Genomic DNA, 12,366 nt, shown 5'->3' on the forward strand with positions numbered 1-12,366 from the left:
AATCTAAATTTGTTAAATTTGCTGCTTTTTATACCCTAAACCACATAGTGGTCAGGGTATAATAACTTTGATCGGCCAAAAAATTTGCCTACCAGATCGATCGACTCAGAATCACCTCCTGTGTCGATCTAGCGCTTGGTGTCTGTCCGTACGTCTGTCCATGTATTTGTTGTTTACAGGATTCCGGTCGCTATTATTAACCGATTTGGTACAGGGAGCTTTTTGGGCACAAGGACGAATGCTATTGAATTTGGAAAAAATCGGATCAAATTTAGATATAGCTCCCATATATATGTATCGCCCGATTTCGACAAATTGGGTCACGTTGCTCTTTTTTACTAATCGTCGTCAAATTTGGCAGAAAGTAACCTTCTGCATCATCCTTTAAGTCTGCAAAATTTTATCGAAATCGGTTCAGATATAGACATAGCTCCCATATATATGTATCGCTCGCTTTTCAAAAATTTGGCCGTAAAACCCTTATTTATCAACCGATTGTACTCCAAGTTGGCTAACTGTAATCCTCTATAGCACACGTGTGTACAAACTTTCATCGAAATCGGTTCATATTTACAGCCTGTTTCTGTATGTCGAACGAGCTCTATCGATCGACTGAAATGCACAGAAACAGCTGATTTTTGGTTATAAATTCAGCTGTTAGTCTCCGTTTCAGTCGATCGATAGAGCTCGTTCGACATACAGAAAGAGGCTGTTAGATATAGCTCCCATATATATGTATCGTCCGATTTTGAAAAATTTATCCCTAATAAGCTAATTTTTGACCATAGAGGCCTCATTTATTAACTGATTGTACTTAAATTTTGCACGAGGTAACCTTCTGTAGTCTCAATCAAACCTGCAATATATTATACAAATTGGTTCAGATTTAGATGTAGTTCCCATATATATGGATCGCTCGATTTTCCCAATTTTGGCCATAATACTCTTATTTATTAACGAATGTAACTCAAATTTCATATTTTTATATACTAGCCGATCGTATTTAGATTTACATGTAGCTCTTACATAATAATATCGCCCGGTGTTTACAAATTTGTATTAACCACAACTAATTGAGCGATTTCCTCTTTTTTAATAATGGACTCAATAGTAGTAGCATACTAACTCTATAGTTGCAAAATCAACTATAGCTCCTAATATCAGACATTTCTGCTCAGATAGTGACAAGACTCCCATAACCATGTACCCCTTAATGTTCTTCAATATGGAAATACGGTTTATCTCTCAAGCATATACCATTGATACCCCACAAACAATATTTACTAATTCAGTGGGGGTGGTTTAGGGTATGATATAGTATTTTGTTGAGTACGATGCAATATGAAATAGCTTTTTAACTTATATCCTTTTGTTACGAGTTTTGTTAACAAAATTGAATTAAACCAAATTGATGTACTACAATTTTTTGATGCTGTAGATTGTTATTACTCAGAATATTTAACAAATCCCGAAAAAGACCCGCGATTCAGTATTTTGAAATCCCGAATCCCTGGATTTATAAAAATCGATCCCAAATAACAGCCCCTAATAGGTAATCAAAAGTTTTCACTGTCAGTTTTCTTTATTATGTTACTATTGATTTGATGCTTTGAATTATGGTAGTTTTTGCAAAGAAATCCTTTATATTTATTCTTGTTTTGCACAGTTAGTTGAACTTAGTACACTAAAAAAAGAGTTTTCTGAGAAATGAAATTTTAGACAAAATTTTCTTTTGATTCTAAATGTTTTACTTTAGAAGCAAATAAAAAAGTTTAGAGACACTCGTTGCCAAGTTTGCTTTATATGCCCATAAATAAAATACTTTATAGCAAAGGGCATTCGCTGTCTAACATTTCGTTCCCGAGGAAATTTTCTCTTTGAATGTACCGGTCTTAAGAGCATGTTACTTCTCTCAATTGAGGGACATCAAATGCTAAAAGACATTATTTCGAATCTCGACGTAGTAATAAACTGTCAATACCTGGAGTACGCCCCGAGTGATATATTTAGCAATACCACAATTTTAGTACGAACATTAACATTTTCCATCCCTGATCTCAAGTAACGAAAAATTAATGCGACAACAACAATAACAACAGTAGCAATATCCAGTGTTGCCGTTGCACCATGGAAAAAAATTCTCCATAAATACCCATATTTGTCAGTTTTAAATCGATCACCTTTCGTTTTGTGGAAATAGCAGTCTAATGCTATGTTCCCACCGACTCGTTTTCCTTATTCGTTTTTCCAAAACATTTCACCGTTCACATCGGGTTGAAATGTTTTAGTTTGAGAGTTACCATGGAAACTAGAAATTCACATTTAGTGGAAATTCACATATATGCAACCTATGTTCAAATAATTACCGCGAGCGCAAAGGGAAAAAATTTTTATGTTATTTTCACATGTCCATGTTCTTAAAAGCCTTTGTTTATTCTTTTTTTTTCTATGAAACTTATTTCAATATTTTGATATATATTTGAATAGGGTATGTTATTCGGGGTATATTCTAAATTAGGTGGGTTAACATTCTAAAATTGACGTGTTTTGGAGGAAAACGTGTGATTTGAACTTGTTTTTTTAGTATGGCGAAAACGACTCGTTTTGAAGTGCTTATAAAGGGAAAATATTTCAAACCCCAAAACATGCTTGGTGAGAACACCGTATAAGGGATCCTTTTGTAACGGGCAGCCACTACCCCTAACCTAACGTGGCTCATACGAACGAACTAAATTATGTTAGAGAAATTCAAATCTAGACGAAAAAGAGTTAATATCGTTCGTTCATTTATTTTCGTTCGGATAACAGGAATGGGCCGTTAGAGTAATGAAATATTTAGGTAATCAATAACTTGCAAATTATGTAGAAAATTCGAATTTTTTGTAAGACATTTAATATATGTTCACAATAAAATTAACTTCGTACAATATTAAAATATAATAAATATTAATACGAATTAGGATTGATAAGAATTCGATTTTCTAGGATCGGAGGGGGTTGTTTGTTCGGTTTACACACCAAAACTACCCAATCTTTATGAAATCGGGAGCTATATCTAAATTTTATCCGATTTCTTCCAAATTCAATAGCGTTCGTCCTTGAGCCCAAAAAGAAAACACCGTGTACCAAATTTTATCAAAATCGGTTCATAAATGCGACCGGAATCCTGCGAACACCAAATACATGGACGGACACCAAGGGATAGATTGACTCAGGTGTATGTATATGAGACGATTGGTGTATGTATATTTTATGAGGTCTAAAATCAATATTTCTGGAAGGCACATTTTTTGGCAAAGCTATTATACCCTGACCACTATGTGGTTTAGGGTATAAAAATATACTATATGTATATGTGTTAATTTATGTAATAAAAAATAGTGTATAATACTGAACTAACAATAAAATATATTAATTATTTTCTAACTACATATTTAACCCGTACATCTTACATGTATACACATATTCCGGCTTTTATTATAATATTTCGCGGTGACTTTATCAATAGATAATTTTTAGATTTTAATTGTTTAAAATTCATATTTTTAGTTATGCATTTATCCATTAGCGTAGCTAGACAATTTTCCTAGGGGGGGCTATAGCCCCCCTAGCCACAAAATGCTTAATCCATTATAGAAAAATCGATAATTTTTGAAAATATTCAAACAAGCGTTAGAATGCATTACAATCATAAAAAATATAAAAATTATTATAAATTAATGTTTCTTGAAGCTCCAGGTCTTTATAAATATTTATATAATTCTAACAAAATATTTGGGAAAATATCACACAATTTTATTTGGGAAAATATCACACAATTTCTTAATTCACATTCAAAATTCTGAATTCGGATCACACCGTAAGAAGTGATGCAAATTTATTGCAACGGCTGTTGAAACGGTGGACATTCGTTCTATGACGAGTTCCTATTACATTCATCGCTTCTCCGCCAATTTTGCACCACTTCCGGACCCAAAAAGAACATTTTCACTTCTTTTTTGGCTACGCTTTTTTGCAGCATTATTAAGATATTAATTTATGAAAGAATAGTTTTAATACCAATTACTATTTTTTAATTAAGGTGACTAAACCAGACTAAACAATATAATAAAGGAGCTTTATAGCCTGTTTCTGTATGTCGAACGAGCTCTTTGGATCGACCAAAATGGAAACAAACAACTGAATTTATAACCAAAAAACAGTTGTTTCTATGAATTTCAGTCGATCGATTGAACTCGTTCGACATACAGAAACAGGCTGTTAGTTATTCAACTAAACCATAAGTTCAATCACAGCTCTATTTCATAAATATCAGACTTCAAACATTGCCATCGGCAACTGCTACCACAACCGAAGTAATTCGATTGTGCATGAAAGTCTTTAGTGGAACTTTGTGCGGTTGTATATACTTGTTTAATTTTTATAAAAATGTAAAATCGTAAATAGGTTTTCAAATTCTGGGGGGGGGGGTAAATTTTTTCTGGGGGGGTCTAAGCCCCCTCCCCAGAGGCCTTCCTACGCTTATGCATTTATCATATTTTATAAAAAGTAACCACGAAATTAAAATACACATGTTATCTAAATACATTCATCACATTTCTCTTCTATTCAAGCGGCTTTTTCGTCAAAAAATCATTTTTCTAATACAAAATGACGATTAGTCGATTATGATCGAATTTCAAAACTATCAAAAGCCGATTAGTCGAATTAGAAGTTTATCAAAAGTCGACTGCGTTTTTACAACTTTTTTGATGAAAAGTTGATTAGTCGAAAAGTCAATTTTTGCCTAATGTACTTTGGAAAAGCAAATTATATCAATTGATGGCATGGATCTATAGAAAGTATTTCAAAGGTAGTGGAAATCTAATTTTTACGAATACTTTTCTTTATAAACTATTAAACAAATTTTTTTACTTTTGATTTTCACTTGTGAAACGTGAAATTAGCAACCACTTTTATGACAAAACTATACTACATACTAATATAAATGTTTATACGCAATTCGGATAGAGAAAATATAGGTAAAACGTGTTTTTCCCAATTTCAAATACAAATACGTTAAACGGCAACACTGGCTGTAGCCGACTATGACGCGAACCACAAAAAAATCAGAAACGAAGAAATAGAGTTAAGTAAAGCAACAAACTTCAATGCTACTTTAGTCACACAATAACAGCCGTATCGATCTGATCGTGGAATAACGAGAAAGGAGATTTGAAGTAACTCAACTCAACTTTGTATTCAATTCTATTTTAGTCATTTTCAAGAACAAGAGAACGCGAAACAAAGAAAACACGTTTGAAACGAGCCAGAACTCTACAAAATCAAATAAAATACAAGTTGAAAGAGAGAAACAAAACGAAAAGAAAAAAAAACCAATCGGCATTTTTTTAAGTCTTCCAAAGAATACGATTTGAATTGAAATAAAGAAAAATTGTCTTGATATTGCAGTAGTGTGTGTATGTGTTCGTTTTAATTCCTTTCATTGCCCTCGACCACTCGCATAAAAACATCTAGTTGGTTGCTCCGCTCACAAGCTTGAGTTCGTGTTGATTGTTTGTGTCTCTACAATTATCATTATCATCAAATCAATCGATTGTTGGACTGAGTGTCGGTGCGGTGTCCAGCAGTTGTTACGCGGCTGTTGCTAAAATACATGCGTAATTTGTGAACATCGAGGGATTGAACCAAAGTTGTGTTTTTTTTTGTGAGCCTCGAAAAAAAGAGATAGACAACAGGGAGAGAACAAATCGTGAGTGTGTTCTGTTCTTCACTCAGCGCCAATGTCTTCTTCCCCCAACGTGGTGTGATCCTAAACAATTGTTAAAACTCTTATCGCTTCTTTATTACTTCAGCACTTGGTGTATGTATATATGCAGTTATAATGAAAAATACATACAATAGCTAGATTTAAAAAAAAATAAAACAATTTAGATTACGTTGCTTTACATGTTGTTCATGGAAAAGAAAAAGATACGAATTACAAATACAAAATAAATAAAATAAACCCAGTGAAGAAATTATTTTGATTTGAAGGAGAAAATAAAATACAACGATCAACAACAACAACAACGAACATTGTACATATATTTTATAATCAGAACATTTAGTGGTGGAGTTGTTTACCCCAATTGCAAATTCGTTTTTGTGGTGAAGCCAACCTGTTGGATGTTGTATTAAAGAATCCCCCCCTCAACCCTAACAAATACAGAAAACAATACGAAAATGTCTGCAGCTATTGTGCAAAAGAGTGCTACGACAAAACCCTCATCGAACAACGCCATTTACTTTGACTGTGGTGACATATTTACAACGGTGAGTATTTTTTTTTGTAGTTATCTTTGCCTTTTTAAAATGTGATTATCATTTGGTCGCTTTTGCATGCCATACCTTGTGTGTGACAAGATGTCAAATATTGCTAATGAACAATTATGATTATTATAGATTTTTTTTTGAAATATTTTGGGGAAAAATAATTAAATTTTTTCCAAGAGCTTGAAAAGGTCGTTCTTGTGCTCAATTAAATAACGTCGATCGAATGTCAAGTTGATCGTAGCAATTTTTGGACTGCAGATGAATTGGAACATTAAATGTCATATACAGTGAAACCTCTGAAAGGTGGACACTCAAGGTCGTCTACATTTTGTCCACATTTGGGAGATGTCCACTTACGAGAGGTTAATTTTAATGTTTTAATATAGCAAACGTCCCCGAACAATTGTCCACCTTTGGGAGGTGTCCGGTTTTCAGAGTGTCCAAGTTTGAGAGGTTACATTGTACTATATCCTTTTTGTATGAAAACCTTATTTGCCCAATTAAGGGCTCCTTTACATTACATTTGAAAATTATCGAGCATAATTATTAACCCATACACATACAGTGCACTCGCGGTAATGTGAACACAGCTTAACGTGAACACCGCATAACGTGAACAAGCTTTAAAACGCTGAAAAACATGAAATTGGACGTTAAAGGCAGATTCATAATGCCAAGTACAATTTCAAATACACCTAAGGAATTTATTAGTAATCTAGTTTGACTTTTTTGTGAATTTTAATTATAAATTTAAATTGCGTAATAATTCCATACCCACTGACATTTTTCCGATCTCTTTTTTTAATGTTTTCATGAAATTAAATTAAGTTTTTAATATTAACAAAGTTTTAATATTAACAAAAAAAAAAAAAAAGACTCACGCTAGAATGTGTAAAGCTCTCGAATATTGCTATGTTTTGTTCTGAAATTCGCTGAAGTTCGCTAACGTGCAGTGTTGCCAGTATTGGGGATTTCCCCCCAAAATCGAGGATATTTTTTTCGTGGATGGGGAAATTTTTGAGTTGGGGACTTGGAGATTTGGTGGGGAATTTCCACAAATTTGGGATTTTTGTGGGGAATTTTTGAAATCTGTTCAGTATAATTAATCAGAGTAAGAACTATGGTTTATATGGAATTCTTTACTTCTACATGCTTAAAAAAAGGCTTAAAGAAGTACAGAGATTCTCCAAAATATAGAAAAATAACTTTCCTCCTCTTTATTCCACGGCATTTATTTGGGTGGCCCAAGAGCTTCTTTACTCTTTTTCCTAAGAAATGTTTTACTATTGTGAAATTATTTCGTAAAGACTCATCTGCGTACATCACTGATTTTGAAAATATATCCCATATCCCATACATATAGCATATAATTCATATCGGGACAGTAATGCGTTTTGATCGATAAGCCAATTTTATTTCTTGATTATATGTTGACCGAATTCCCATTTTTATTTCTCGAGCGTTTAGAAGATGATTTGCATAAGATGACTCGATGACTCTTCATACCAATAATTCACTCTGATGAGGGCTGGTATCGGATGATATTTTGAGCACCCGTCTCCTGGTTTTGTGTTTTGAAATCTTCATCTTTTTGTAACTCGCAAACTGGTACAACAAAAATTGCATACTTTTATTTTATTTTATATATTTTTTTTAATAATTTTTTACGAATTTTCTACAGCAGAGTATATTCGTTTACTTCTTATAAAAAAACTTGCCAAAAAAAATTATTGGGGATTTTTATGGGGAATTTTAAATTAAATTGGGGATTTTTGGGGATAAAAGCGTTCCATTTTGGGGACAAGAGCCCGGAAAATACTGGCAACACTGCTAACGTGAACATTTTCGCTAACGTGAACTCTCTTGGTTTTAATTAGTTCACGTTACCGCGAGTGCACTGTAATTCAAATGCAAGATAACAAAGCGTGTATTCAGAAATCAGAAAAAAGGTTGTTTGGAAATATTTTTAAAATATTTGATTTTGTGTAAATTTTTTACAAGATTGTTTTAACATTTTTAATGATTTTCTTTTAAAATATAAATTTAAAAATTTAATTAAAATTTAAAAATAAGGCTATATAAGGCTAAAAAAACATATGTTATAAATGTTAAATTTAATAACTCAGTGAAGATAATAAAAAGCTACGACGAGTTTTATAATCAAATTAAAAAATAATAAGCGTAAATTCATACTTTTTTAATTCGAATATTAATTATCCCAACTAACATTTTAATTACATAGAAAAATATATCAAATTAAAAATATAATTGAAAATGTTAATCGAAAATAATTAGATTCTATATACTATATTTTAACAATTTCGGCCTAAACCCAACTACAATTATTATAAAAATTTTAAAATTTACCACCGGAACAGTAATTAAAGGTTAATTATAAAATCTAAATATAAAAATTAAAACTATATATACATAAATAAAAATCAGACAATTTTTTCCAATTAAAAAAATTAATTGAAGTTGAAAACATAATCAGTTGAAATATAAAAATTTGAAGTAAGTTAAGAAAAATGGTTGAAACTTTTTACGTATTTCATTGATAGTCTATTTGTTCCAATTACCGTCCGAATAAAAAAAATATATATTTCCAATTAAAATGTATAATATAAATTTGTAGGTACTCAAATCCAAAGAAAACAATTTCACAAAAAAAAAATATAAAACTTGACTGAAGTTTAAAACTGAACCTACTAAAAAATTTACTGGTTAATTAAGCTTTTAATCAAATTAAAAAAATCAATTAAGAATATTATTGAAAATTTTTACGTTTTCAATTAAAATATCCCAACAAAACAATTTAATTTGAAACAATTTTTACTATTAAAAATATAATTGAAATAATTAGTTTCTTTTGCATACTATGAACATTTAAAGGAAAAATTAAAAAATATATATAAATTTATAAAAAATATATAAACTCGTATAAAATTGCAAGCAAATTACTTAGTCTAAAGGTAAAATAATTATAATAACACAATAAATAATTCAATGTCTCGATTAAAGAAATTATTTAATTGATTTAATTGAATCAATTAGATAATTAATTAAAAGTGCCGAAGAAATCAAATATTTTTTTGAATCAACTATATTCTGTATTATTAATTATTTCTATTATTTATACTATCATGATAGAAGTAATTTTAATTTAAAAAAATCGTGATTGAATCTATGTGCCCTGCTAAAACAAGGTAAATTTAAGGAGCTGATGCGCTTTTTAACCACCTTTTACGAAAGTTTATACTCGCATTAAAGGGGAAAAAATAATCTAAAATAAGTAAAAATCATGACAATTTTTACCACGCAGTAAATTTTTTTTACTACTTTTCGAAGTTGTGAAAAAATTCTTCATTTTTTCGCGTCGAAGTTATTTGTACATTAAAAGAATTCTATAGGTTAGGTTAGGTTAGGTTGAAGTCGGATTTCTCCGTCTTATGTCATATGACATGAGAAATCGGCTTGTTGTGCGCTCTTGTTCATAATTGTAACCCCATGCCTATTTTAAGTATTCTGTGCTTTCGACGAATTCCTTAATTTGTTTCCATTTTACTCCCTTCAATCGGTTTAAATTTGAAATGTTTTCGACTCCCAAATGTTGGGATCTGTATCTTGTAAATGCCGGGCAGTGTTCAAGTGTCTCTTCGTCCTCTCCACATGCCCTGCATAAACTATCATTTATTACACCTATACGGTGCAAGTATGCCCTGAGGTCCAAGTGTCCCGTGATAATTCCAATAGCCCTACTGATCGTACTTCTACTCTCCTCCAGTAGTTCTCTTGTTTTATCTTCATCGGGATCTCCCCATATGATCTTCGTGTTCCTTCCGACTATTTCACTGTTCCACAGCTCTACATGTGCTCGTTTTGCCCACACTTTTAACTCGGACCGGGTAGCCCCAAAGGGCTTGGGGTTATCCAAGTTTACTTCATCAGCTTCCCTGGCTTTTATCGCTAGGCCATTCACATGCTCGTTTCCATCCACCCCACAGTGAGCAGGTACCCAGATGATTCGAATGGAGCCATACTCGGAGCCATTTTACACACTCCGTGATCGCTCTGATTTCTGCTTGCCCCAATCCCGTTCTATCCCCATCTTCGCTCCGTCTGTGTAACAATTGTTACCATAAGGGGCTTCCATAAGGGTTCCGTTAGACCAGGATTGTCTCTCCGGTAAAGAATTGTATAAATAACTACCATTTACGAAAATTCACCTTCTCATAAATGAAAAAAATAAAGTAATAATAAGTAAAAATCATGACCATATTTATTCTATCGAAATTGTACAAAAATGTCTTCTTTATTTCGCTTGGAAATTTTTTGTACTATAATAGAATTTTGGTCACATACTTGAGAAAAATAGAATTGAATATGACTGTGAGAAACTTGATAAATAAAAAATAAAATTTTACTAAATCTAGATAATGACTACGAAAAATGTAAAAAGCAGTATATAATTTTTATTTAAAGAAATATTTCCTTAATATTAGTTGGTTGGTTAACATCAAATATTTTTGTAGTTCAGATTTGCGACAAAATAAAAAAAAAAACATTCCATAATTTATATAGGAGACGTTACCTTTATTCCCTCTGGGATGCTCGTGGAAAATATGTATGGTCATAATTTCAGAGGGTTGGAAACTCAATTCTATAGTATTCGATTCGTTGGTATACATTTCTCGAAGTGATTGTTTATGCCTTTTTACAGTGACCTTTTGCTAAATAAAATGACACATCTTTTATTTTTTTCGCTATTGTTTTTGTTTTATGAGCAAACCAAACAAAAACACAAAAAACCAACCAAGCAACAATCATGCAATCGACTGGACTCGAAACCACCACTGAAGTCAAGCAAGACGTCAGTATTGCCGAACAACCAAAATGCTAACAGACAACTACCAAGATGTCTTCATCATATCCGCATATGAAGAAAAAAAAACAATACTTTTATATATTTGAACCTACTACATTTCTATTACAGAAATGGAAATATATATATATATATATATATATATATATATATATATATATATATATATATATATATATATATATATATATATATATATATATATATATATATGCAAAAGTATATCCATGCTTACGTATGTATATGTATAGAGACAAGACTAAAAATGATGAAAGTAAAATGGTCCAATGGGTCAGCACCAACTCTGTGCGAAGTTATATAAAAAAGTAATAGGAGTAACCAGACAGTTAGCCAACCGACCATTCAACTGCAACACGAAACTTTGTGCATAAGCGTCCATGTATGGGCCTATGTTCATATTTAAATCTTTTTTAAATATTATTAGTTTTATATACTTTTGTTTGTTGAATTTCCAACGCAATTCAAAAAACGAAAAGTTTTGCAAGAAAATTTGTGGCGAAGAGTTTATCGACATTTTTATGGAAAGATTTGTCTAAATAAACGATAAATGAAATTAATTTGTTTGTAATCTTTTCATATTCCCTCTGCCGAGAGTCTTGCAAGAGAAACACAGAAAAATACTACCAAAAATTGTTTCCAATTGAAAACTTAAAATAGGAATTACTAAAAAAATATTTCAATGTTTTTTTAGTTCGTTTTGTTTTGTTATTGTTGGTTTATTCTTCAATCATTTTACTGTTTTTGATTTCAGCTTAAAACCATGCATTGACAAGTGTAGCTTAACCAACAGAGGAAAATAATGTTTGTCAAATTTATTATATACACGGATGAAAAAGACTGTTTTTCATATGTTTGGCTATAAACATTATATGTTTGGAACACAAATTTTTAAACACAATATTTTTGAGTGCAAGCCTATAATGTTCATAAACTAGCATAACATGTTTGGGACATATATGTTAATATGTTAGAACATATTATGTTTGGGACATAAAATGTTTGTAAATATAATATGCTTGGATGCAAACATATATTAATTTAGAAATAGCCTATAAACATATATGTGTTTAGTAGCTTGGAGCGCTATTTAACAGGGAGCGATATTGAATTAAGTTGGTGGTTGTTGCTTGTTATTACAAAATTAACAT

At 31.4% G+C, this 12,366-nt stretch overlaps 1 protein-coding gene across 2 annotated transcripts in view; it reads left to right on the forward strand.

The window, feature by feature from the left end:
• The window catches only part of Tis11 (Tis11 zinc finger protein), a 127,188-nt gene that overhangs the window by 535 nt on the left and 114,287 nt on the right, over positions 1 to 12,366 (forward strand). Inside the window, exon 1 of one of the 2 annotated variants that reach the window (XM_075300016.1) lies at positions 5,161 to 6,315. The exons of the other annotated variant lie outside the window; for it this stretch is intronic. Within the exon in view, the coding sequence (XP_075156131.1) occupies positions 6,226 to 6,315 (90 nt within the window). The 5' untranslated portion in view covers positions 5,161 to 6,225. Of the gene's footprint in view, positions 1 to 5,160; positions 6,316 to 12,366 lie in introns of those variants that run through there. 2 annotated transcript variants of the gene reach the window in all.

The sequence above is a fragment of the Haematobia irritans genome, chromosome 3 (genome assembly GCF_050003625.1).
Source record: "Haematobia irritans isolate KBUSLIRL chromosome 3, ASM5000362v1, whole genome shotgun sequence".
Taxonomy (NCBI): domain Eukaryota; kingdom Metazoa; phylum Arthropoda; class Insecta; order Diptera; family Muscidae; genus Haematobia; species Haematobia irritans.